This window comes from Ceratosolen solmsi, unplaced genomic scaffold (assembly GCF_000503995.2).
Source record: "Ceratosolen solmsi marchali unplaced genomic scaffold, CerSol_1.0 scaffold19, whole genome shotgun sequence".
NCBI lineage: Eukaryota > Metazoa > Arthropoda > Insecta > Hymenoptera > Agaonidae > Ceratosolen > Ceratosolen solmsi.
In genome coordinates, this window is record NW_011948443.1 from 1,899,550 (window position 1) to 1,923,873 (window position 24,324).

General features: G+C 25.7%; 1 protein-coding gene across 1 annotated transcript; it reads left to right on the plus strand.

Annotated features, from left to right (window-relative positions):
* Window positions 1-185: 185 nt before the first annotated feature.
* Window positions 186-23,203, plus strand: LOC105365983 (calcineurin-binding protein cabin-1; the record flags this gene model as incomplete). The annotated part of the gene is made up of 21 exons (XM_011504283.1): window positions 186-320; window positions 383-1,262; window positions 1,356-1,489; window positions 1,589-1,821; window positions 1,890-2,048; window positions 6,260-6,448; window positions 6,527-6,670; window positions 6,735-6,915; window positions 6,983-7,107; window positions 7,174-7,366; window positions 8,520-8,685; window positions 9,946-10,093; window positions 10,168-10,953; window positions 16,183-16,555; window positions 18,224-18,967; window positions 19,311-19,569; window positions 20,777-21,030; window positions 21,097-21,260; window positions 21,340-21,610; window positions 21,672-21,800; window positions 21,869-23,203. Coding segments are annotated over exons 1-21 (6,951 nt in total), but the record flags the coding sequence as incomplete, so codon positions are not given.
* Window positions 23,204-24,324: the final 1,121 nt, after the last annotated feature.

Here is a 24,324-nt window from a genome sequence, read left to right on the forward strand (position 1 = left end):
ATTGAAAGTTCGCGCGTTATTCGAGAACCAATAAGTTTACATTATTGTCTTAAATATGCCTTGAGTAAACGAATAAACTGAAATATAATTGTTTACTATGCAGAATCGATTATTCCATTCGATACAACTTTGAAGCATAAATTTTTAAATTATAGTTTTTAATCTAAATGACGATTGATATTGTTAGCAGTGTTTTAAATTTATGATATAAGTGCTAATGAAAATTATCGAAAAATATGATGAAAATAATAGCATTGAATGAAGTAATAACTCATGAAAATGAAGATGAATTGACTAATGCGCTTACCAAAGAAGCTCAAGTAAGTATATACCATTTGAAGTCGATTAATATTCTTAACCTATAGTATTATTTACTTTATAGGAGCAAGTTGCACTGAATGAATATAATCGTGCACTAGAATTACTTATAACTAATAAGAAAAATGAAGCCCTAAATGTTTTAATAGAACTTCTTAATACAGACCTTCTAGATAAAGTAAATAAACCACAAGTGATGGATGGACGTTCAAGACCAATGCTATCACTGAAATATTCATGTTTTAAAAATATTGCGAGTATACAGGCTGAATTACAGAATTATCATGAAGCTTTATATAATTATTGGGAAGCTGCTAATTTAGATGATTCAGATGTTGTGCTTTGGTATAGAATTGGTATAATGGCTACTAAAATATCCAATTTAGATTTAGCTTGTTTTGCTTATAAATATGGTCTTAAACGAAATAAGAATCATTGGCCATCATTGGATAACATTATTACTGTTTTATATGCTATTCCTGATTATATGAATTGCTTATTATATATTTCTATGGCTTTAGAAAGAGATCCTACCTATATCAAAGGTTTAGCATTTCGTCAAAAAATTTTTAATGACATTAAAATATATAATAGTGATTGGGTGCAAGATCCTTTATTTGATACCAAATATGATAAAGTAGAGGGAAATTTACTTCTTAACAAAGCCACTGAGCTTAAACAAAAATGGATGAAATCATCAAAAATAGAATTTTCAAAACCACCTATTGATATGTCTTTAAGAAGAGCATTATCACAATATTCTTGGTTAGAGCTTGGAAAAAGTTTAGTTGACATGCATAGATGTATTATTGATAATAACTTGAATTTTATTAGCCATGTTACATTAAATGTTTCCAAATGGTATGAACCTAAGATTTCTGATAATACAAGTACAATTTGTACAGAACTGTATTCAACAAATAAAATCCCAGGACAAGCTATTTGTTATATTAAAAATAAAAAAATTGATCCTTGTAATACAATATTAAAAAATAATTTTCACATGTCTGTGAAAAATAATTCTGGTTTACTAGAAGGTAATAACATTGAAAGTAATAGTAAATTTTATAAGAATGAAATTCTGATTAAGGAAAATTCTGTTAGTCCAATGGATATTATGTTTAATGTAAAAAAATTAGACAGTGATATTAATGCTTCTCAATCTAGTGATGTTAAGAATTTAAATCATAAAAAAAATATAGATAACTGTTTAAATGAAAAACAAAAGGAAGTAATAAATAATAAAATTTTAGAAGGGATAAATCATAATTTTAATAATAAACAATTTGAAAATGATGAATTAACTGTAAAAGATAAAAAAGGGAAGAGCCAGAAAGTAAAGAAACGTCGTAGGAGTTCTCTATGTTTTTTAACACAATGGGCATGGAGTAATAGTAATATAAAACGCTCATCTAGAGTTAGAACCTCAGGTCGTAAGGAATATGAAAGAGATGGTGTTTTATTAGAAGAAACTTTTAAACGAATTTTTCCATCATCATTATTGTTAGTAGTTTTTTAATTTTAATATCATCATAAAATATTTTTAAATTAATGTAGATTTTGTTTTGTAGACCTGATAATACTACGTTCACAAAAAAAGAACTTTTAAAAAATAATGATGATTCTATGGATACTATAGATTTATGTACTTTCATTGCTAATAAAGAAAGTACTTTTGTTGATGAAACAAAAAATATTGAATGTTCCAAATCTGCTGGTCCTACTAATGAGTATGTGTTTATAAATGTATTATTATAACAATTTTTCGCTTATAAATTTCAAATGGATGATATATATATATTACTTATAATTAAATTGACATAACCAAAGTTTCCTTTTTAATTTAAATTTTTTAAAAACTTAACTTTTTCAAAATTTTAAAGTAATTTTTAATTTAGTCAACTTTCATTAATTTTATATATATATATATATATACACATAAAGAAATAAGTATGAAGAATTTTTTTATATTCTTTTTCAATGTTTTATATCTAAGATGGAAAATATATCCAAATTGTAATTCTTGTTTATTTATTATTTATACTAGTTTTAAGTTTACAATACTTTGAAATATATTAATATTAAGTAACAATATTATATTCTTATTTTTAATTGTGATGAACTTTATTATTACTTGGTAAAAGTTAGGATATAAAATAAGAGTCTTTCATATTTTGTCAAGAATATAATACAATAGTATTTATCATCACAACGTATTAACTGAATTTTAAAAACTCAAATAATGGCTTATAACTAAAGGTCATCTATGCGTTAAATTAGAATAATTATTTTTGGTCCATATTAAGTAAAATCTTATCTCCGATAGTAATATATATGTTATCTGCATATAATTAAAACAAGCATTTTTATCAGTTTATACTATTTCCTAAAGATCTTCTGCCAACAGGTTGAATTATACTCATCCTTTTTAGGCAAGAATCTATAGTGTCTAAATTTATCATATTTTGAAAACAATATCATGTTGCATGTAGAAAAATATTTCACTTTAAATTGATCAATGATTGTATTACTGTGATTTACTTAACTGATTTCTTTTTATTTAGCAAATTTGCTTATTGAAAATAATATTCAGCATTAAAAGTTGTACATTAAAAGTTTCAAAAAGTGAACTAATAAATTAAAAAAAAAACTATTATTACACATGTCAATATATATGTTCAATATTGATGTATTGACTGTCAAATATCAATACAGAGAATGTGGAAGTTTTCATTGAATTCTTAATACTATGCAGTTTATTGAAAATATAAAATTGTTAAAAATGTAAATATAAATAGTATTGAGTTTAAGAATCATGCATTATATGTAAAATGTCAAACTTTATTCTATAACACAAAAGATGTAATATCATTGACAGCTAAACATTTTCATTTTTTTCTCATTTGTTTCAAAGCAATTTTTAAAAAGAATTAATTAACTTTTATCATTTTATGTTGATAGTTGAGAGTTTTTATTTTATTACAAATTGTGAAGTAGTTAAAATGAAATAAAATTAGAAAGATAGAAAATATGTATTATTAGTAACGTATAGTATAAATATAGTAAAAATAGTATATCTGTACTATATATTTATATGAAATAGTGTAGTATTAATATAGATAACATATATAAATGTTTCACCATATTTTTTAAAAGTGCATTTTCAACTAGCTAAACAGACGATATTTTTCAATGACCAATGATATTTAAATATTAAGATAAAAATTTTATCAAATTTGGGTAAGGTTTTGAAAAATCCCTAATCAATAATGCAATTTCAATTACAATTAAACATTTATAGACTTTGTTTCGTAATTGTAGCTCTCAACTTTTATTTTTACAATGAAGCATATATTATATGTATCACAGTTATATTTAATTTACAATAAATACATTAATTATACACGGTACTAATTTTATTAATGTAACGAATATTAAATTAAATTTAGTTAAGTGAGGATTCTTATGATCAAAATATAAATTATACATAAATTAAGTATATATATTTAAATCCTGATATACTATTTATTCATCTTTCGAATTTTATGATTTCTGGAAAAACCTCCAACGGTCGTTGGACATCCGGAAAAGCCGTTATATCCGAAAAAACAAGTGCACAATCGTATCTATTGTTACTAATTGTTTCTAGCACTGCAACCGCCTCTGTTGTTAACAGCTAACTAAGCTGCTATTATAACTAATATTTAAGGCATGTGTACCACGAGATAGGCACTATTCAGCCATCAGCTAATCACTCAGGAGCTACTCACGTAATCACGCTCAAGAAATCAACGGCGTAGTGATACCGTATAACTAGGTTCGAAAAATATTCAAATGAGATGGCAGCAACCTCCAAAACTAAAGACTGACTTTGAGTCTCACGCATAGTGCCCGAGCGCACGAAGCGATTGCAGGTCAATTCTCAGTATGGACTAACTTTGAACCTTACGCATAGTGTCCGAGCGCACGAAGCAGTTGTTGGTAGTGATCAGTAAGTGTTGACTTTCACAAGTCGGTGCAAGCAGACACCACTTAACGCCACATCATGGTATCGAACCATTTCTTCACACTTCCACACCACAGGACATCAAGGAGGAGACTAGCAATCAGGTGACCACCACGTGGCACTACACTAAGAGATATCCAGAGATTTACGACCTTCCACTTCTCCATGCAAACATTCATCACCAAGCGGACCACGTTAAGAGGATCCGGAAATTTACGAACTCCTACCTATACATGAGTGCATGCTAACACCACGTCGTAACAACCAATGAACGGCAAGATCTCAACAATTCTCATAGTCCACGTAGAATCATTATAGTGTAGTTGTAAAATAAAACGCAATAAAAACCTCTTCCACTAACCCACACTTTTTTCACACCAGTAAACTGATGAACATTGTCTAATTCTAAATAATCGGAAATATAAACTAAAATACTAAATAACTTAATGTAATGATTTTTATAGAATGACATATTTATTATTTAGGACTTTTATAATACTAAGTATTAACCATAAATCTCATCTAGAAGAACAGCCTTAATGAAATTATAATCAATTGAAAAATGTTATAAATAATAAAATAGCTTGTTGCATGTATGGAGTAATTCAAACTCGGACAACACTTAAATTTAGCATGTAATCATAAATACTTGTCTATTCTATTAAATTCTATTATATTATTCTATTAAAGTTTATGATATGAAAATACTATAAAATTATGTTGCGATGTAATTATGTAATAAGGTAGTATTTTTTAATTTAATACTATAAGATTCATCGTACGATATTCGAACAGGAAATTATACATTTCTGGTATTCATAATCTACAAATTTTCTTAAAAATCTATAAATATATAAAATATAGAATTTCATTACTTTATTTATATATCAAATACACATAACATATTTGACTCGCTTTAGCAGATGCTTAGGTAAGGACTTAAGTGGAAGGACTGTCGATATGTACAGTGTGTGCAGACTTTGTTAAACATTGTTCTCAAGGAGAGTGTGAACTATGTTCAATCACAACGATGTAGTTGCTCCTTGGTGATGAAGCGATTGATGATGTACTGATCTTGTAAGGATTATGCATACTCCTAGGTAAGGAGTATGGCTGTGCGTACTCAATTGAAGGAAGTATGGCTGAATTGTCTAATAGTTACCCTCAATACAGAGTATGCCCTCGTGATAGTGAGTATTTCGATACCATGCTTCTTTTATTCAAATATTTTATTGTAATGCAGTCAGCACCCTTCACTGCTTGTTAACTGTTGTGCAGTGGGGAATTGCCGTGTGTTCCTTGTGTAAAAGCTTCACTTATAGAGCCTGATTAAGTGAATAACTCCTGAGTGACTAGTACATGGCTGAATAGCGCGTGTCTCGACTTGTGCTTCCTTTAAATATCCACGCGGCAGCTTAATTAGTTGGCAACAATTGATAGGTGTTGCTATGCGGAACTAGATAAACATTGCAGGGCGTTCGAAAATAAAGCTTTAGAATGTTTTAGAATTCCGGGAAAGCAAAGCTTTGAAGGTTGGAAAATTCTAGAACTAGAAGCCTTATAAATTTCCGAGAGTCAAAGGTCTTGGAAAATTCTCCGATTCCGAACAAAGTGTAAGGAAAATTGTATAAATAAATGAAGAAAATAGAAAGCATAAAAAGCATATTTATATTCATAACCAATTAATAATATTGAAGATTAGTAAGCAAAAATATAATTCGACTTTTTATAATAATGTATCAAAATAGTTTTAAAATCGTGGATAAATAGGCTATAAATAAATTGTAATATTATAGCACGTTCTTTTGCATATTTATCATTTTAGAAACAATCGATCACAATAGATATGTACATATTTTGTGGTTATACTTAAAGCATACTTTTTAATTAAGTAAGTAAGCATACATATTAATTTAATTGTAATTCCTGGTGTAGGGATCAACTAAAATATTTTGGAACTGAACAGGAAAATATTGATGTAAATGAATTTATTAATAAACACACAGGACAAAGTAATATATTAACAATAATAATAAAATTCTTAGACTTTTTATGTACTAAATGGAATTTTGAATGGCCTGAGGAATTGCCTGAATTATATATCCAATCCTATTTTTGTATGAGGTAAATAATATACCGCAAAATACATATTTAATTTTTTTATATAATAATACATATTCTTATTTTTTATATTAATTACAGAAAACATATACAATATTCTTCTCCATTTATTGAAAATGTCGATGAATGTATGTTAAAACTGGATGCTGAAAAAACTTTATTGTTTTGTGAATTGTACACAGATAAATGGTTATCGTCTAAACCTTGCATCTTATCAGCATGCAGGTATTAATAAATATTGAATGATCTTTATTATAACTTTTAATTTAATAATTTGGAGTCTATTTAGTTTAAATAGATTGGGAATTGGAATATTATCTGAGGACTTAGGATACATAATGTTTTGCAATACAAAAAATGAGATGTACAATGAAAAACCTATCGATTTTCTATTACGATCATTATGGCTAAAAGCAAATATTTTTTTATATCAAGGTGATACAGAGATTGCTTTGAAAACTTTAGAATTGGTAATATTTAATATTTTATTTTGTTTCTAAATATTAATTTGAATTCCTATATATGTTTCAATTTTAGTTACTATGTCATATGCAACGGATTCAAACGGATGTATGTAAGCCTTTTCTTAAATTGGCAAACTGCAAATATAATTCTACTATAAATATAAAGAATGTTCAAAAAATGCTAACATTTATTCAAAGGTGATATTGTATTTGTACTTAACTATATTAAATTATTTTTATTACTATATATATTAATTATTATAGAGGGAAAAAATTTTGTAAAATAAAATATCTTTATCATGAAAAACAATACGAAGAACTATCATATATATTAAAAGAAACATTTCATTTTTCAAAACATACAAATAACTTTTTATTATGTAAAGAAGTACCAGTTGATCGGGTAGAGCATTTGAAAATATTATTAGATACCTTATGGCAACTTCGACAACACGAGGTATGTTTTTTATTTTATAAATGTAAATAAAGATATATTTTAATTCATATACAATAAAACCACGAAATGTCTAATTACATTTAATTAATTTTTTTTATTATGATACTTTATAAAATGAAGAAAATATTAAGTCAGATATGTTTAATTATCAAGAATATACAGTTACGTATGTATACATATACACATATATATACTTATTATTTAAAGAAATAATCCAATTTCATTTGTAAATAAATAAATTTAAAAAACATATTTCGTATTTATATCCTATTTTAAAAGCTTTTATTCTAAATATAAAAAGTCTTGTAGTAAACATTGATACATATGAAGACCGATTCTTCTTAAAGTACTTTTATTTTCTTTTTGTCTCATTTTGATCATCTTATATAAACTCATGCGAGTACAAAGTCGAGCTATACATTACAGTAGAAATAAATTGAAAGAGAATAACAATCGTAGCAGATAATTATAGAACAAATATTATATAAATAATTAAAATTCATTAATTTAATTAAATCATGATGAGCTAATCTATATCATACTAAAGTTTAATAAAACTCACCTTAATAACATTCCGCCAACAATTTTTACAAAGCGATAATAAATTATTAAAATAATTTAAAAAAAATTCGTTACCACAAGAAACGAATGATATCTGATCAATGGAACATTTTGACTTTTTTTTTTATCAAAATTCTATGTATACAAAACCATAATAGCCAAATAATTTTTTAAATTAGAAAACAATTATGTAGATTTATTATTTATTATGTAGAATATTACAATAAATTTGTATAATTATTAATATTTATAAGGGATTTAATTTGTATAAAAATATTTGTCTTTATTAATATACTAACATCCAATATTATGAATATAATTTTGTTATCTAGTTAATAAATCTAAAATACTTTTCATAGATTTTATTTATTAATAAAAAATTAAAAAAAGAAATTGTATAATAATTTTTATATTAAAAATTATTTTATAATTGAGTTTTGTTTTTAATTTTATATTGAAATTTTTTTTCTAATTTTAAATTAAGAATATGGAAGATTTAAAAGAGTGGAATATATTTTTAATAAAAGTTTTCTGTATCGTCTTGTATTATTAGTATAAATTTATTTTACATATGCTTATATTATTTTACTAGGATTGTTACGTATGGGCAGAAGCCTGTCTTCATGAATCATGGTATAATTATTTGCATACTATAAATTCTTGTGCAAATGAGGATGAAAGAAATAAGTGGACGAGGTCAGTTTTATTTGCATTAGAAAAATTAGAGGCATGTGTTATAGAAGTCAGTACATTCATTGGTAAGATAATTTAATATTTTTCATTAATTTAATATAATTAGTATGTTCATAAATAAATAAAAATATAGTGACTTAATTTCACATTTTAATTTTCTATGAAAAATAATTCTAAATAGGGATGTAAATTGTACTTGTTTTTATAATACTTGACAGTTAATAATTCATTGTTATTAAAAGATTTGTGACTATTTTAGTTGTGAGTACGTCTGAATTATGATTTTGTCAATGATAAGCAAATAACACAGTGAGCATAGAAATAATATAAACTGTGATAGTTTACTTATTAAAAAATTCAAATTTGTAAATAAAAGTAAATATATCTGGAAGATGAATGCTTGAGCATCTTAGAAATATGAATTATGCAAAAATATATAAAGAAATCAGACAAAATCATTGTGTATTTAATGCTTATTTAAAAATCCAAATACATAACAAAATCAACAGAAACTTCAATAGTTCATGGCGCAATGTATATATTAATTCTCTATCTTTTCTTCTTATACATACCTTTTATTTTCACTTTAACATTTATGTATATAAATTTCTTACATACACAATAATAACAAATAAGTAGTTTAAATATATATAATTTGATATTTATAATCTATGTCTTGTTTATTGTAACGAACCAATATCTCATTTGTTACTAAACTCGTGGAAGTAAATAACTAAATCTTCTTTTACAAAAGTCTTGATAAGTAAATCATTGATGAAGTTTTATCGATGATAGAAAACTGTGTAAATAAATAATAACTAGTGAAGATCTAACATTTTATGCTCACTGTATCACATTAAGCGTTAAGAATAAATCAGATTCTTTTTATCTATTATACTTTTATTAATCATTCTCCGTTTTCTCATCAAACATTACATTATTTAATGCACTCGCATATAATTACAATTATATGTTTTTTGTAGTTCTTGTTTTAGAAATGTTTTTGATGATACTTAGTAGTTTTTTACATTTTAATCTTTTAATGAAAATAAATTAATATTATTCGACATCGTTTATAACTAAAAATATCAAAAACAAAAGTAATACTTTTTGAAATAATTTTTAAATATGATCTATACTGAATAGAAAAATTTAAAAAATTTTTCATCAATCCTCTGTTACAGTAGTTATTTTTTATTGTTTCATATAATAAGCAAAGAAAATAAAGTATATTCTATAATCAAAAATATTTCTTGAATTTTGTTATTAAAATTTGTTCGAAATAGAATAAAATATATTTATAATAATGTTGAATTTCATCTTAGTAAGATATTTATCTGAGTCTCGTCGAACACGTCTTGTACAAAATTTGGTTCACATTGTATGTCATCAATTAGATGTATTAGATAATACACCATCTATGCAAATAGAAAGTGTTTCACCTTGGATAATTCTACATTTTATTCTTCAACAGTAAGCTTACATAAACATTTTATGCGATATTATATTATATTAAATATCTTATCATTTTACCGTTTTCGGAATAGCGAGGAAGATAAGCAACGAGCGAAATCTGTATCAACTTTAAAATATAAGATGCATAACTCGATACATTCGGATGAAGAAGATGATGAAGATTTTCCGGCATCTGTGACAATTTTATTAAAAGCACATGAATTTCTCGGTCGCCATGGTTGGTGTTGTATATGCGAAGGAAAACTTTTATTATTTATATTAAAGTTCATAATACCTAGATTGCAGTTTCCATTGTATGCAACCATTAAACGAAAATTAAAAGAATCGGTGGAACAGATAATTTATTGTTTATATGGACATCCATCAAAATTTAATACTGGTTCTAGATCAAAACCAAAGTATATTGAAGAACACATTAAAACTACTATAAATTTGTCTTGGGAAACTTGTCAACTTCTTTTCGAATTTTATAAGCCAGATGTTTTACCTAGTTTTGAATCCAAACGAGTTGATTCTATTAATTTGGATACTGTTCTTTTATTTAAAAAAATATGTCTACATATTCCAGTGGATAGTGATCCTACGAAAATAGCTGATGAAATGAGTTCTTACTTACTTGGGACTAAAGACAAGTTACCTAGTGTGAAGAAATCATTACCTAATCATATTTCTTATATTTATTACTTAATTGCTGATCATTATTTTAAGGCAGCATCAAATCAGTCATGGTCGAGTGCAGCTAAATATTATATATTTGATTTATGTTTACATCCACGAGAACTGAATTCTTGGGCTGGATTAGCAATGTCAACTAGCACATTAATGGAAACATGGCTCAATAATTTTCAACCGAATATGTAAGTTTGTAATTGTATAATTTTTAATATTTAAATAATCTCTGAAATTTTGTTATGTTATCAGAATTATCATTTTATATGATATAGTTACATATTCATGTTATAATCTGAAAATTCTTTATATTTAAAACAATCGTTGGTTAAATAAATCATCTAAATTTGTAGTAGTATATTGCCCCATTATTACATGTAAACTTTTTTCAAAAAATTACTTTAATTAATATCTGAATCTATATTGAATCCATGAAATGAAAAATATTTTATAATCATAATTAAAATATTACGTATATGTTGAATGCATAAATATAAAGACTATGATACGTGGAAACAGGTTTCAAAAACACATTTGGTCAAAACAACTAAAAAAAAATTTTCAGCAATTTAAAAGGGAAAGGTAACGTAGTTGTACATAATAAGAAATATTTAATCCCTCTGAGATGTCGTCGTATAACCAGATATGTGTAGATAATAAATAAAAGAACTAATGAATGACACAGTAGTCATAGACATGCAAACATTTTGATATTCATTATTTTGTAGTTGATAACTTAAAGTCTAGTGAATTTAAAGCTGAAAGAAATAAACAACTTTTATGAGGTACATATCATAAGTCAGTGCATCAACTTTTCAAAGGTGATAAGAAGTACACTTGGTATAACTGTAAAAGAATGATAAATTCAACAAACTTTGCCAATTTATAGATTATAAAATGAAAGCAGTATGTTGATCTTAATATTATCAATGAGAATTAATATGAAGTATGCAACATTATTATAGAGGTTTGTTTTATATTTAAGAAAACTTCAAAAAAACCTTTATAATGCTATAGAGACTACTTTTCATAATGATCTTGTGAATCTCATTATTTAGTACATGAATAACCATGAAGTAATTATACTCTAAATAAATTCAGTAATGATTTCACCTTTTACGACTATTCGAAAATGAATGTTTTATTTTATGGCTCGAACTGCCATTTCAATAGTTCAGTCGATTAATCTCTCGCCATAGCGATTAGAAAGAAAGAAGGCACAAGTGAAAAGGCTGAAAAGTATAATGTAATATATTTAGGTTCAATTATTATTTATTCTGCTTATGAATTATAATAATATTGTTGCGTTGTAGGTTGATTCTATTGTGATAGATAATTATTGTATTGTAGTGGTGCGAGTTCTTTCTTGTGTTCTTGATTGTCGGAGATTTCAATTGAAGTTTGTGCTGGCGCAAGTGACACTGATATGAGATGCACTAACTAATAATAACAATTAATGTACGAGGTGTATAATTACAATGAGCACTAAACTGAATTGATAGTAGAAAAAACCGTAGCCAGATGTGTAGTGACTGAATGGATGTTAAATGTACAGAGACGTGGCGCGTGGTGCGCTGCTCTTAAATATTCGCAGCATAGTTTGCGACGCCGCCAACAGTGCTATAGCCTGTGGCTATGCCGAAAAAGATGTGGCTATGTGGAAATATTATCGTATATTAGACGCTATGGAGTCGGAAGAATTCCTGGAATCGCTCTCAATTTTAAATTTGAATAAAAAACTGCCTCAATCACGAACAAAGACAATTAATTGAAAAATCTTCCAATTGAATAATGAATTATCAAAACCATAATTATGTACTCCAAATAAAAGTAGCTTTTCAAAGTAAAATCTACAGATATATAAGAAATAAGTCTAATTATATGAAAAATAATCTCAACAAAATTATTGAGCTTTAAAATCAAGCATGTTATAGAATTATAAAATCTAAATATAATATAAGTTAAAGCATTGTCAGTCTAATAAAGACTTTCATAATAACACTGAGCTTAGTTATTTAAACAAAATTTATTTTATCAAAATTAATCCTGCATATACGCCTCTAAAGGTATTAAAAATAATTTGTTTTTACAAATTCTCCTCTTGCTCTATAAAGTCTAAAATATATTTTTAAGTTAGAAGAGTTTATTATAAAGACTAATTCAAAAGAAATAAAAAAATAAAAATAGGAAGTATTAATTAAATTTACTAGAAACTTGTTTATAAAAAGAGCTCTCGTTGCCTCTGGTGCATCTGGCAACAGCATGACAACTTGTCGACAAGGGAAAGGGGAGAGGCCAGTACATACCGTTAGATCTTAGTTTCCGATCGGAGCGAGTCCGTGCGGCTGCTTAATGAGTTGGGTTTTCCCGAGTTTATTGCGTTGTTTTGCCAGATGTTTTATGACACTATTGCTAGATTGTTAGGAGCAACAATTTTCTGAAATATAAACGACAATTTAACGATATTGTTTTGTCAGATGTTTTATTGGCAAGGACCGTTCTTACAATCTCGAATAAGTATACTTTATACAATAAAAATGTTTTTTTATACGTTTATATCATGCATTTATAGTACCTATAAAATATATAATTTTGGTAAATATTCTGTTATATATTATAGGTTAACAGTTTTGTAAAATTATTTTTATGATGTATTTTTTTTAAAGAAAATTCACTGGTTTTACCTATATATTTCCAAGTTCAAAATGTGTTATAGAAAAACATGCATGATGAAATACGAGAGAATGTAATGCAAAGTACGTATGTAAGAGTAAACAATATAAATTAACTCAATACTTTTAAATTTATGTCAACTACACTAAAACAAGGTTAATATGAAATATTTATAAAAATTGCTTGGTTAAAAAGAAATTCTTAATTATAATTAGATTGCTTTTTGGATAAGATAGTCACTATTCTTAAAGAAATTCCATTATGTAGAGTAAAATATTAAAACTTTACTTTACCTTTAAAATATTTTAAGAACAATATTAAAATAAAAACTTAACAAGTCTTCCATATATTGGGAGAAAGAATAAACAATTAAAATTGATTTATTTTAAACAAATATAAAACCTATAAGTCAAACTTATAATACAAACTGGCAATATAATTATTATTTTTGCATACAAATATAGAAAAATTATTATAACATTAGAATTGATTATGATAAAACATTTTATAATATAGAGCTATTTGGACGCTTGCGAATAAACGAATGTTATATTATGTTAAAAGGTTATATTAAGTTAATTAATGAGACGGAAACAACTGTAGATAAAAATGATCTAATATGGCACTGTCAAAGCATAATAAATATAAATAAATTTAATAGTTTTTCTTGTATTTTTATATATGAAAGATTTTAATATAAGATTCAGACGTATAGTTGCTTTTATAAAGTATTGTATACGTAAATAAAATGTACAGAAAAATACATGTAAAAATTTAATTCTTATAAAGTTTCTGTTTTAGCAATAAAATGATAAATTAATATTCGATTGTATAGTATATTTAAAATTTATATTAAAATTAAAGCACCTTATTTCATTTCTTAAAATATTTTAATTATATTTTATTAAAATGCTTTAATTAAATTTTTAAAAATTAAATTATTAAACTACAATTGTTAAATTTTTTTTTTTGAATTATTGGTCTGTGTTTGGGATTGAAGCAGTCTTCACGAATTCAAAATAAAAAACAGTACACGCTACCGGACACTCTTGTTTGTAACCACGACTCAACGAATTCGGAAATTTTTTCCACGATATAAAATCAAATGTACTACAATATTTCCGCATAGCAACGCCGATGAAACTTCTAGAGGTTTCTTTTTCTGACATCATTCAGATTTTCGGGATAGCAACAACCATCAGCATTGTTGTCGACGTTGCAAGCTGCAACGCGAATATTTAAGAAGAGCTCGCCACACACCGAGGCACTGTACGTTTACAGCTCACTGAAATTCTACCACTCGTTCACTCATCTGTTATTACTAATCAGTGTATTTTCAAATCTATATAGTATCAGTTATTATATTACTTGCGACTACGAAACTTAGCCGCATGCTTGACAATCAACCTACAAAATATACGTGCATTATTAAAAGAATCTGCAATAACAGGTTAGTAATTTAACATAAAGCCATTGGAATTCTAATCAATAAGTTGCGCCTGCCTCGCAGCCAAACAACAAGACCTGTCGGTAGTTCATAGATACATTATTTTTACAAGCTGGTCACCCGCGCTCGAATTACGTTTCATATAAAGTCTACCGAAAATGGTAACGTAATACGCTCTCTCGAACCAACCAAGCCTGAAAACCTTACATCGCCCAAAACGATTTAATTACATTGTCAAGGCCAAACTACAGTTTATCAAATAGTCGACTATAACTAAGTTTTATCAATTCTTTCCACATTTGAAGGTTTATCATTTATTGTTCTTGCGTGTGACTAGCTCTTCAATACTCCCACACCCCCTTTGAAGTATGTGGCAACTACCACAGAGACTACTTTATTTTTTCCCCTTTAGTATGTTTACTCCCCCTACTAAGCATTACTAATCACAATTACCATCTGCCCATGCTCATTGATGAGCATAGTCGACTACTCATGGTGATCCTTACAACATCAGCATAAACCCGACATTCAACATCCACATTAATCTCCATAATATCAATGACATCGCCATCACTTCGAAGAAACAACCTGATCACAGCGATAGAATAATTTCCTTTTTCTCACTTGAAGCAATCATAAAACTGCAATATTATAATAATTAATAAACCAGAATAAACGAAGTCTTAACTTAAGAATATACTTTGTACATACATTCAGCCCTTCCACTTGTGTTTTTTCCTATTAATCGCCATGGCGAAAGACTAATCCACTGAACTATTGAATTGGCAGTTCGAGCCACAAAACAAACCCTCAACTATTATATACTCATATACTAATATTTATAGGACAATCAAAAGACATATTTTATAAATAACGTAGGTATTAATTTATCATTATTATAATCAAATTCGAAAAAAACATATATATTTATAATTTCATTAATATAACTTGAATTATTTAAAAATTAATAAAAAAATTTGTAATACAAATAATTTTTTAATTAAAGTTAGTTTAAACATATATGTATCAACTTAAACTAGTTTTTATTTATTTTGTATAATATAAAAATGTGAATTTTAAATAACACATTTATGCTTGATAAAATATCTACTCTTATTTATAGAAATAAGAGCTTTGTATGCATAATATAACATTTATTAGCCGTATTAATTATAAAGTAGGAAAGAGTATTAGGATTTCTTTTTTAGTAGATATTATCGGATATATTTTATTTTGTAGTTTAAATACTTGTTAATCTCTTTTAAGTAACTAATCATTGTACCTTTAATGTTTTTAGTAATGAAGAAAAGTACCTGGCAAAAGCTAAAATAGCTCAACGAAGCTATCAGCACGCAATTGAACTAGTGCCGTCTCATCTGACGATATGGACTGAATTTGGAAACTTTTTATATACCGTCCATTCTTTTTGTTCGCGTTTATTAAAACAAGAAAGTGACTCTTTGAATATGAAAAGATTTCGGATTTTAGAAACAAAGAAGGAAGAGATGCTTGATGAAGCTAAAGATTGTTTTGCATCTGCTAACAATATTTATACTGCTTGTCAAGGAATGGACGAGCAAGACGAACGATGGTTATATCAATATATGTTAGCCAAAATTGCGGAAAAGAAGAATCAAGATCCACCGATTTTTTTAAAACATTATTCCAAGGTATTAATAATTATTACTTTAATTGTATAGTAAGCACCATATATATCGACATTTATTAATATATTTTATATGTATATGCATAGTATATATATGAAAATAATTATTTATGAACAAAACAAAAAGATTCACGTATATTTTAATTTTAAAAGTGTTTATTTAATGTCAAATATATGGACGACTACATTCTTTCACACAGTACAAAATCATTTTTTTGTTAAAATTAAAGTCCAATAAATAGTGATCGGATATTCACGCGTACTTGAATTTTTCATAGTATACAACAATCATTATATTCAATCGTAAAGATACGGGTCGTACTTCTTTGGATGTCATTTTGCTATATATACAGACGGGCCCGTAGACAGTTACTTTACACAAATTAATCTTACAATATATACAAATATTGTTAATTACTGTGTAATTCCGTACAAACTGAGCTTTCAATAATTTTTTAATAATAGCACTGAGAAAATAAAACGCTAAACTGAAAAATATTAATGTTACATTAATTATTTTAATTAATATAACTTCATGTCAAATAAAAATTCTTAAACCAAATAAAATTATGAACAATAGTTGATATATTTATTTGAAAATTTATTTTATTTAAAAGTACTAAAGATATATTATGTAGCTGATGTTTTAAAAAAGACGTAGCAATTTCCTACCTTTGAATCACTAAAAAGTTATCCTTAAAAGCATTATATATTAATTCTAGTTTATTTTTATGTTATTATTAAAAATATGGTAACAGTATTAGTAAAAATATAAAATATGAAATATTTTACGTACATATGAATAAAAGTAATATATAAATAAAACTATTACATTTACTTAAAATAGGTTAGTTTCATAAATGTATTCTAAAATTAAAGATTTAAATAAAAGTTTTACTAATATGACTGTCAATGTTTGCATATTTACTTTAATGCGAAGCATTCAATATGTATGTATATATATAATGAACAACCCGAATAATCTAACAATGATTAATATATATCAGATGCGACAATAAGTTGTCCGTTAATTTTTGTATCTTCTTTTAAAAGTCCACTAATAATAATTTTAAATTTTCCGTTTGCGTCACTGCATAATTCAAATATACATAAAAATAATTAGGGTCGCATTAAAAATATTAAAATACAGAATTACAATAACTTCTAGAAATTTAAAATTTTATTCATATACATCATCATCAAAATCCTACAAAACTTCAATGAAAAATAAATGACTGTGGGAGACAAAATAATTTGACATTATATATTTGTTTTTTATTCTGTAACATTTTCTTAGTTTTTCTTTTCCTTCAAGAGTATTTTTATATTTTGATTATTATGATACAGTACTGTTTGTTAAGGGCTAAAAAATATTTATCCGTTTGACATGAAAAATACACGTGTTAAATGAAAAAGTAATTTACAAACTTATATTTATTTTATTAGAAATGACAAAATCTAAAAAATTATAAAATTGACTTTTAGAAATTGTAAAATCCTATATATAATTAGTTTTGTTAGAAACTAAAGAGCGCTTCTATATATTAATAAATAGAGAATAAAATATTTAGAATATAAAAATATAAAAGAAAATTACATAATATTGATTAGTAATAAAATATTTTCATTTAATTTTTATATTTTAATTTTAATATTAATACAAAATTTTCAGGCAAGTGATTTACTTTGCGAAAATAATGCTGAATATCCTAAGCGAATTAATCATAAAAATCCACAAAATTTATCGATTGAAGCCCTGGAAGTTTATTATAGAATTCATGCTAGTATTTTAAAGTATTTAGATCAACACGAAGGTAAACCTCTTAAAACGTCAATTGCCACAGTACTTGAAAATAATCTGAAACATTGTATGCAAAATCCTTTTATGAAATACGATTCGATTTTTAAAAGCATTTCAAAAGAAGGCAATAACGTAATAAATCAAACAAACATTACAATTCGAAAGCAATCGTTTAATGTAAAAGATGATGAACTTATTAGTTATTATGCCAAACCAACAATAATAAATATAAATAAATCAGACCTTCGAAAAAGATATAATGATGAATTGATTACAATAAGTGACGTTAAAAAATTAAAACTAAGTAGTATGTCTCACTTGCAATTAATGCAGGATGTTGTTGCTTTAATTGATGATCTTATAACAAAAGTATGTGATAAAGTTTCACCTAAAGAGTCTCAAAAAGAACAAAACCCGGTATCTAAATCTGACTTAAATGATTCATTTAGCTCTATTGTTATAACATCACCAAAAAATTCAATAATTCAATATTTTATGGATAACTCGTTAAAAGAAGAAATAAAATTAAACGAAGAAAAAAGTATCTTAATAATCGATGACACAGATAAAAATAAATGTGAAACAAAGTGGTTTCAAAATGAAGATTTACATACAGTAAGTGTATAAATTATTTACATTAATTTGCTTCTTTCACTTGACAGTCATTTCTGTGTTTTATAAATTCATTTATTTAATCTATCCTATAAATAATGTTTTTGCTTGATATAGTCTTCTATCGAGGCAATCGCTTTGAATATATTAAAATGATACAATATTATTAATTTTAAATTTATTTTACAAGCAATATACATATAATGTATATTATGAAAAAATACACAGAATTACATTTAAATTAGTAACAAATTAATTTAAATTACATAATATTTATAAAAAAATGTAAAATTTATGTTTCTGATAAATCTCTATACTATCAATAAAATAGCAATCTTTTATTTAGGGAAATTCACGTAAATCCGAAAAGCTAGACGATAAAAAAAAGAATATAAAAATTGAAAGAGCTTTAAGCCGTAGAAGTTCTCAGGAAAGTACAACTACCACTCAGACTAGTACTAGCGAAACTAATAACTCTACTTCTAGTAGTAGTGATGATTCCAGCACTACCGATGATTCTTCAGATACTTCTAGTTCGACTGACAGTGATAGTGATTCAATCGACAGCAATCTAGACAGAAAAAAGAAAGAGTCTGTGAACGAATGTATGTATATTAATAAATTATATTAAATTGATAATAATTAAAATTAATTTTGTATTGATAATATTGTACTGATTTGTCCATACGATCAAACTACTTATATAAAAAAGCATGATATAAATTATTTTATAGTAATAGATAGAATATATTTCAGGTGTTGATAATTAAAACCGAATAAGAATAAATATATGAAAAAACAGTATAAGTAAATGATTTTTAAAATAAGATTTTATTGTTTTTACAATTGAATTAAGTATTTTGTAAAAATATTAGAATATTATTTAACAGCTTAATATGAATAAAAATTATATTTATTTATATATAAATTTTTAAACAAATACAATATCATTTTATAATTTATAGCTGACTCTAATTATATAAGGCCTATTATTGGTGTGTAAATATTTATATAACATTTTTGTATAGTTTATTTGTTAGAGAATATAAAATTGAAGTGTCGAACATTTAAGAACCGTACCGATCAATATTTTAATGATAGTACAAAAGATTAAAAGTATAATATACTTAATGTATAAAAAAAATTTTGCTATTTGAGATGGTGAATTTTAGATTATATATTAGATTATCTAAAAGGGTTGATCATCAATAATAAATGTACGATAATTATTTTTAGAAAATAATATTCCAAGATAAAGAATTTTGCTAATACATTAATATCTAAAAGTATTCAAAAGTTATAAATATTTAAAGAAGCAAAAATACTAAATGAATATAGAAAATTCACATATAACCGAATTAAGAAGTATTATAAATAAAAAAATGAATCATTTTCTTCAAATATGTACGTACCATGTAATTGTTATCTCGAAAATTAATAGAAGATATAAACTAAAGTTACCTCGAGTATTTTTATATGTAATAAACCGACTTTTAATAAACAAAACTCAAATTTAAGTAATTATATTCCATTTAATTTAGGTGTAGTGTATTTTTGTTTTTATATTAGATGCTTTTGTAATTCAGCTATAAATATTTATGCATAATTTTATTGAGATATTCTGATTTGTATATGTATGTATATATATATATATATATATATATATATATATATATATATATATATCTTTATAAACAATTCTTTTATAATTTGTATTTTAATGATATGTTTTATTTTAATTAATTGTTATTTATTTCGACAACTAAGTATTAGTAAATAAACTTTCAAATGTAAAAATAAAATTTGTTTCAGATACTTATTTAACAGAGGAAGATAATATTAAATTAATTGAATATTGCCTTTCTGGCCTAGAACAATGCATTCTACGGTTTCCGGAACATTATAAGTCAATATATCGTTTAGCATATTTTTTCTTCTATAATAAAATTTTTAAAAATATACTTAAATGTAAACAGTTATTATTAGGTACATACGAATGTCAATTTTATAAAAATCAAACTATTCAAGGACTTTTTGCCGAGAGAAAGAATACTAATTTTTTTAACGTAAGTTAACAAGAATATTATATATTAATTAAATTTAAGTGTATATATATATATATTGTATTTCAGGGAATATGGCGTATTCCGATTAATGAAATCGATAGACCTGGAAGTTTTGCATCACATATGTCAAGATGCGTTGTACTTTTAATGCAAGTGTTAAAAGAGACTGGTGATGGTCGAATGCTTATAGAATTATGTATTCAATTGAGAAAAATACCGGATCCAGACAAGTATGATGTATAATAAAAATTTTCATTTTTCGATGGTATTAATCGATTAATTTGTATGCTTTTTTCTTTTTATTTTTAGAAAATATTTAAGAGATTCTGAAAGAGAACAGTTATCTGGTCAAGCCTTAACCTTGTGTTTACAATGCTTTCGAAATAAAATCAAAACTATGAGTATAGAAAGTACTTCAATGGAGCACTGTAATAATCGTATAGAAGATCAAATGCAAGTTTTATTAGATATTTATCATGTTTATCAAAATATAAAAAATATACAAGAATATGAAGTTTTAGAAATTCCAAAAGTGCGAAAATTGCTTGAAGATGGATATGTCTTATATATTGGAAATCCTGTAAGAACTTGGAATAAATACAATATATTTGTTGAATTATTTACTTTTATTTTTTTTACAGAATATACATGGAAATATTTTTGAATTAGCAAAGGAATGTTGCCGTCAAAAAATTCGAGTAAATAAAACTGGACCATCACTTATTGATCCAAATGCCCATGCACAACCATTTGGAGATATAATACTACCTGTAAGTATATTTGAAAATTAATTTCAGATTTCATCGGTAATATATGCTATTGAAATTATTTATTTTAGTCTCCAATTACAAATTCGCCTGCATCATCAAATATGTCATTTGTCTCAAATAATCGTAAATCTCAGAAGAGTCCATCAATTAGTGGAAGACCACGTGGACGACCCCCAGGGATACAAAAATTCCCTCAATTAATAAATAGTGATTCATTATTAATTAAAAATGAATATAGTTCTAACCATTCATCTACTAATACTACATACGTATCCAATACGAATACGTTATCCAGTAATTCGTATTATATTAATCCATTCTTGGAACCAAATATACTTGCTGCTATGTTTGGACCAAGTTTTAATGCAAATATAATAGATTCTGCAATGAATTATTTTAATCAAGCTGGTACATATCAAGATATTATTCATCGTTATCAGGACAATGTAAACACTATTCCACATCTAAAATCAAGTTATAACAAAAAGAATTCTGGGAATTTCTCAAAAATGTACGTTGAAAATCATCTACCTGTTACTGACAGTAATTTAAATATTGAAAAAGAGAAGCCTGATATATCAATTACACCAGTTACTAATATCATACGTCGAAAACCGAAATCAGTGAAATTAGCTGCACATGATACACAACACGAAGTGTCAGATATGTCCTTGCAAATTCCGAAATCAGTAAAAATAACACCATGTTCACGACTTCCTTTATTTAAAACAACCCATAATCAGCATGTTTCGCAATTAGAAAGTGATCACCAAATGTCTTTAATCGCAAATTCACTATCATCAGGAAATAGTGTAAGCCGAAATTGTATTACTGTTCCGCAATCAACTCACACTACAGTTCCAAGGTTTGGTATAAATACATCAGCTTCACAGCCTGGTACATCTTTACAGCATAAACTATTATCTAAAAAGCATGGTCAACATCCTTATCAATTAGTTGGAATACATAAACCTAAACCAACCAAAAATAGCTTGCCGAGTAATCACTCAAATCCAATTAAAAGCGTTTCTACACCTTATAAAACTACAAACTCCTCCATTGCTTCGTTCGATCCAACAACTTTACATTCAACAAAATGTATAAAATTACATCCTTGTTTAGAAAAATCTATAAATACAAATGTTGCTGAGGTACCTATTTTGACGAATAGTTTTAAAAATACTATCAAAGATAGTAATACATTATCTACTCTTTCTCAATTACAACAACACTCTCATTTAGAAATTATTCCTCAAATAAATCATGTTAAACAAGATATTAATGCAATAAATAATCCTCGTAGATCAATTGAAATGGAAAACCCATGTAGTACAATAAGTCTATTCAGTACAGAGAGTGTTTCAGTTTATGAAATGTCTAAATGTAAAATACATAATACTCCTATACATCAAATCAAAAAACGAAAAAAAACAGATAAAGATAATGTAGAAATAATAACTTTAGATGATTAAAAAAATCTATGGAACTATACTACTAAATTTCGTTTGCCATATGGTTCAAAGTTAATGTTAATATTTTTAATTAATAAAAAAAACTATTATACAGTTTATAGAGATAATTTACTACAATTAAATATCTAATAATGAAATTCGACAAATTAATGTAGCCAATATTTTTCCTTATTAAATTAAAAAATTTTATTTTATTTTTTTATTAAAACTTTTCAAACAAAGAATGATATTAATATTTGTGAATGTGAAAATTTTCAATTTAATAAAAAGGAATTATATTGTTTAAATATAAAATATAAAAAATGTATAGTATCTTCCTATTATAAAGAATAAATGAAATGAAAAAATCAATTAAAAAAAAATAATTCCCAAAGTTTTGCTTGTATGTACAGCAAAATTTTGTTATAAAAAATATTTATAAATAAAAAATTCTAACTGATATTTATTGAAACTACAATGTATATAAAAACCTAAATATTAATCAAAACAAAAGTATAAATACTTAATTCATGTGAGTTATTTTATCAATTTAAATAATTTCAACGTATTTTTAATTTATAAATTCAGTTGTATATTAAGTTCAATTATTACGGACTACGTTAGTGAAATTATATAACAATAAAGATAAAATAACAGGTTTCTTAAATAAAAATATTGTGAAACTTGCAATTGTTATGATTGGAATTAAAATGAAAGCTACGAGTCAGTATGATTACGAAACTGTAAGTTTGAGAGAATATCTCGTATATGATTATTTTGGTTAAAACTACCAAAGGCTATCACTTTAAGGAAATTACTCATCGGTCATAATTTCTAAGAAAACTCTCCAACGATCGTTGGAGGTTTAGAAAGGTCAGTACTTTTGAAATGCCACACGTGGACAATCACTTCTATTATTCTTCGCACTACAGACGCGCTCATTGTTTCTAGCTCAATAAACGGTCCTTTGTTATCACCTACTAAGGACGCCGCGGGGCTGTTTGTGTGTCAGACATATGAAAACAATCGAGTCGAAAACACTTCCTAAAAATCATTGTAGCTAGAAACCCAGT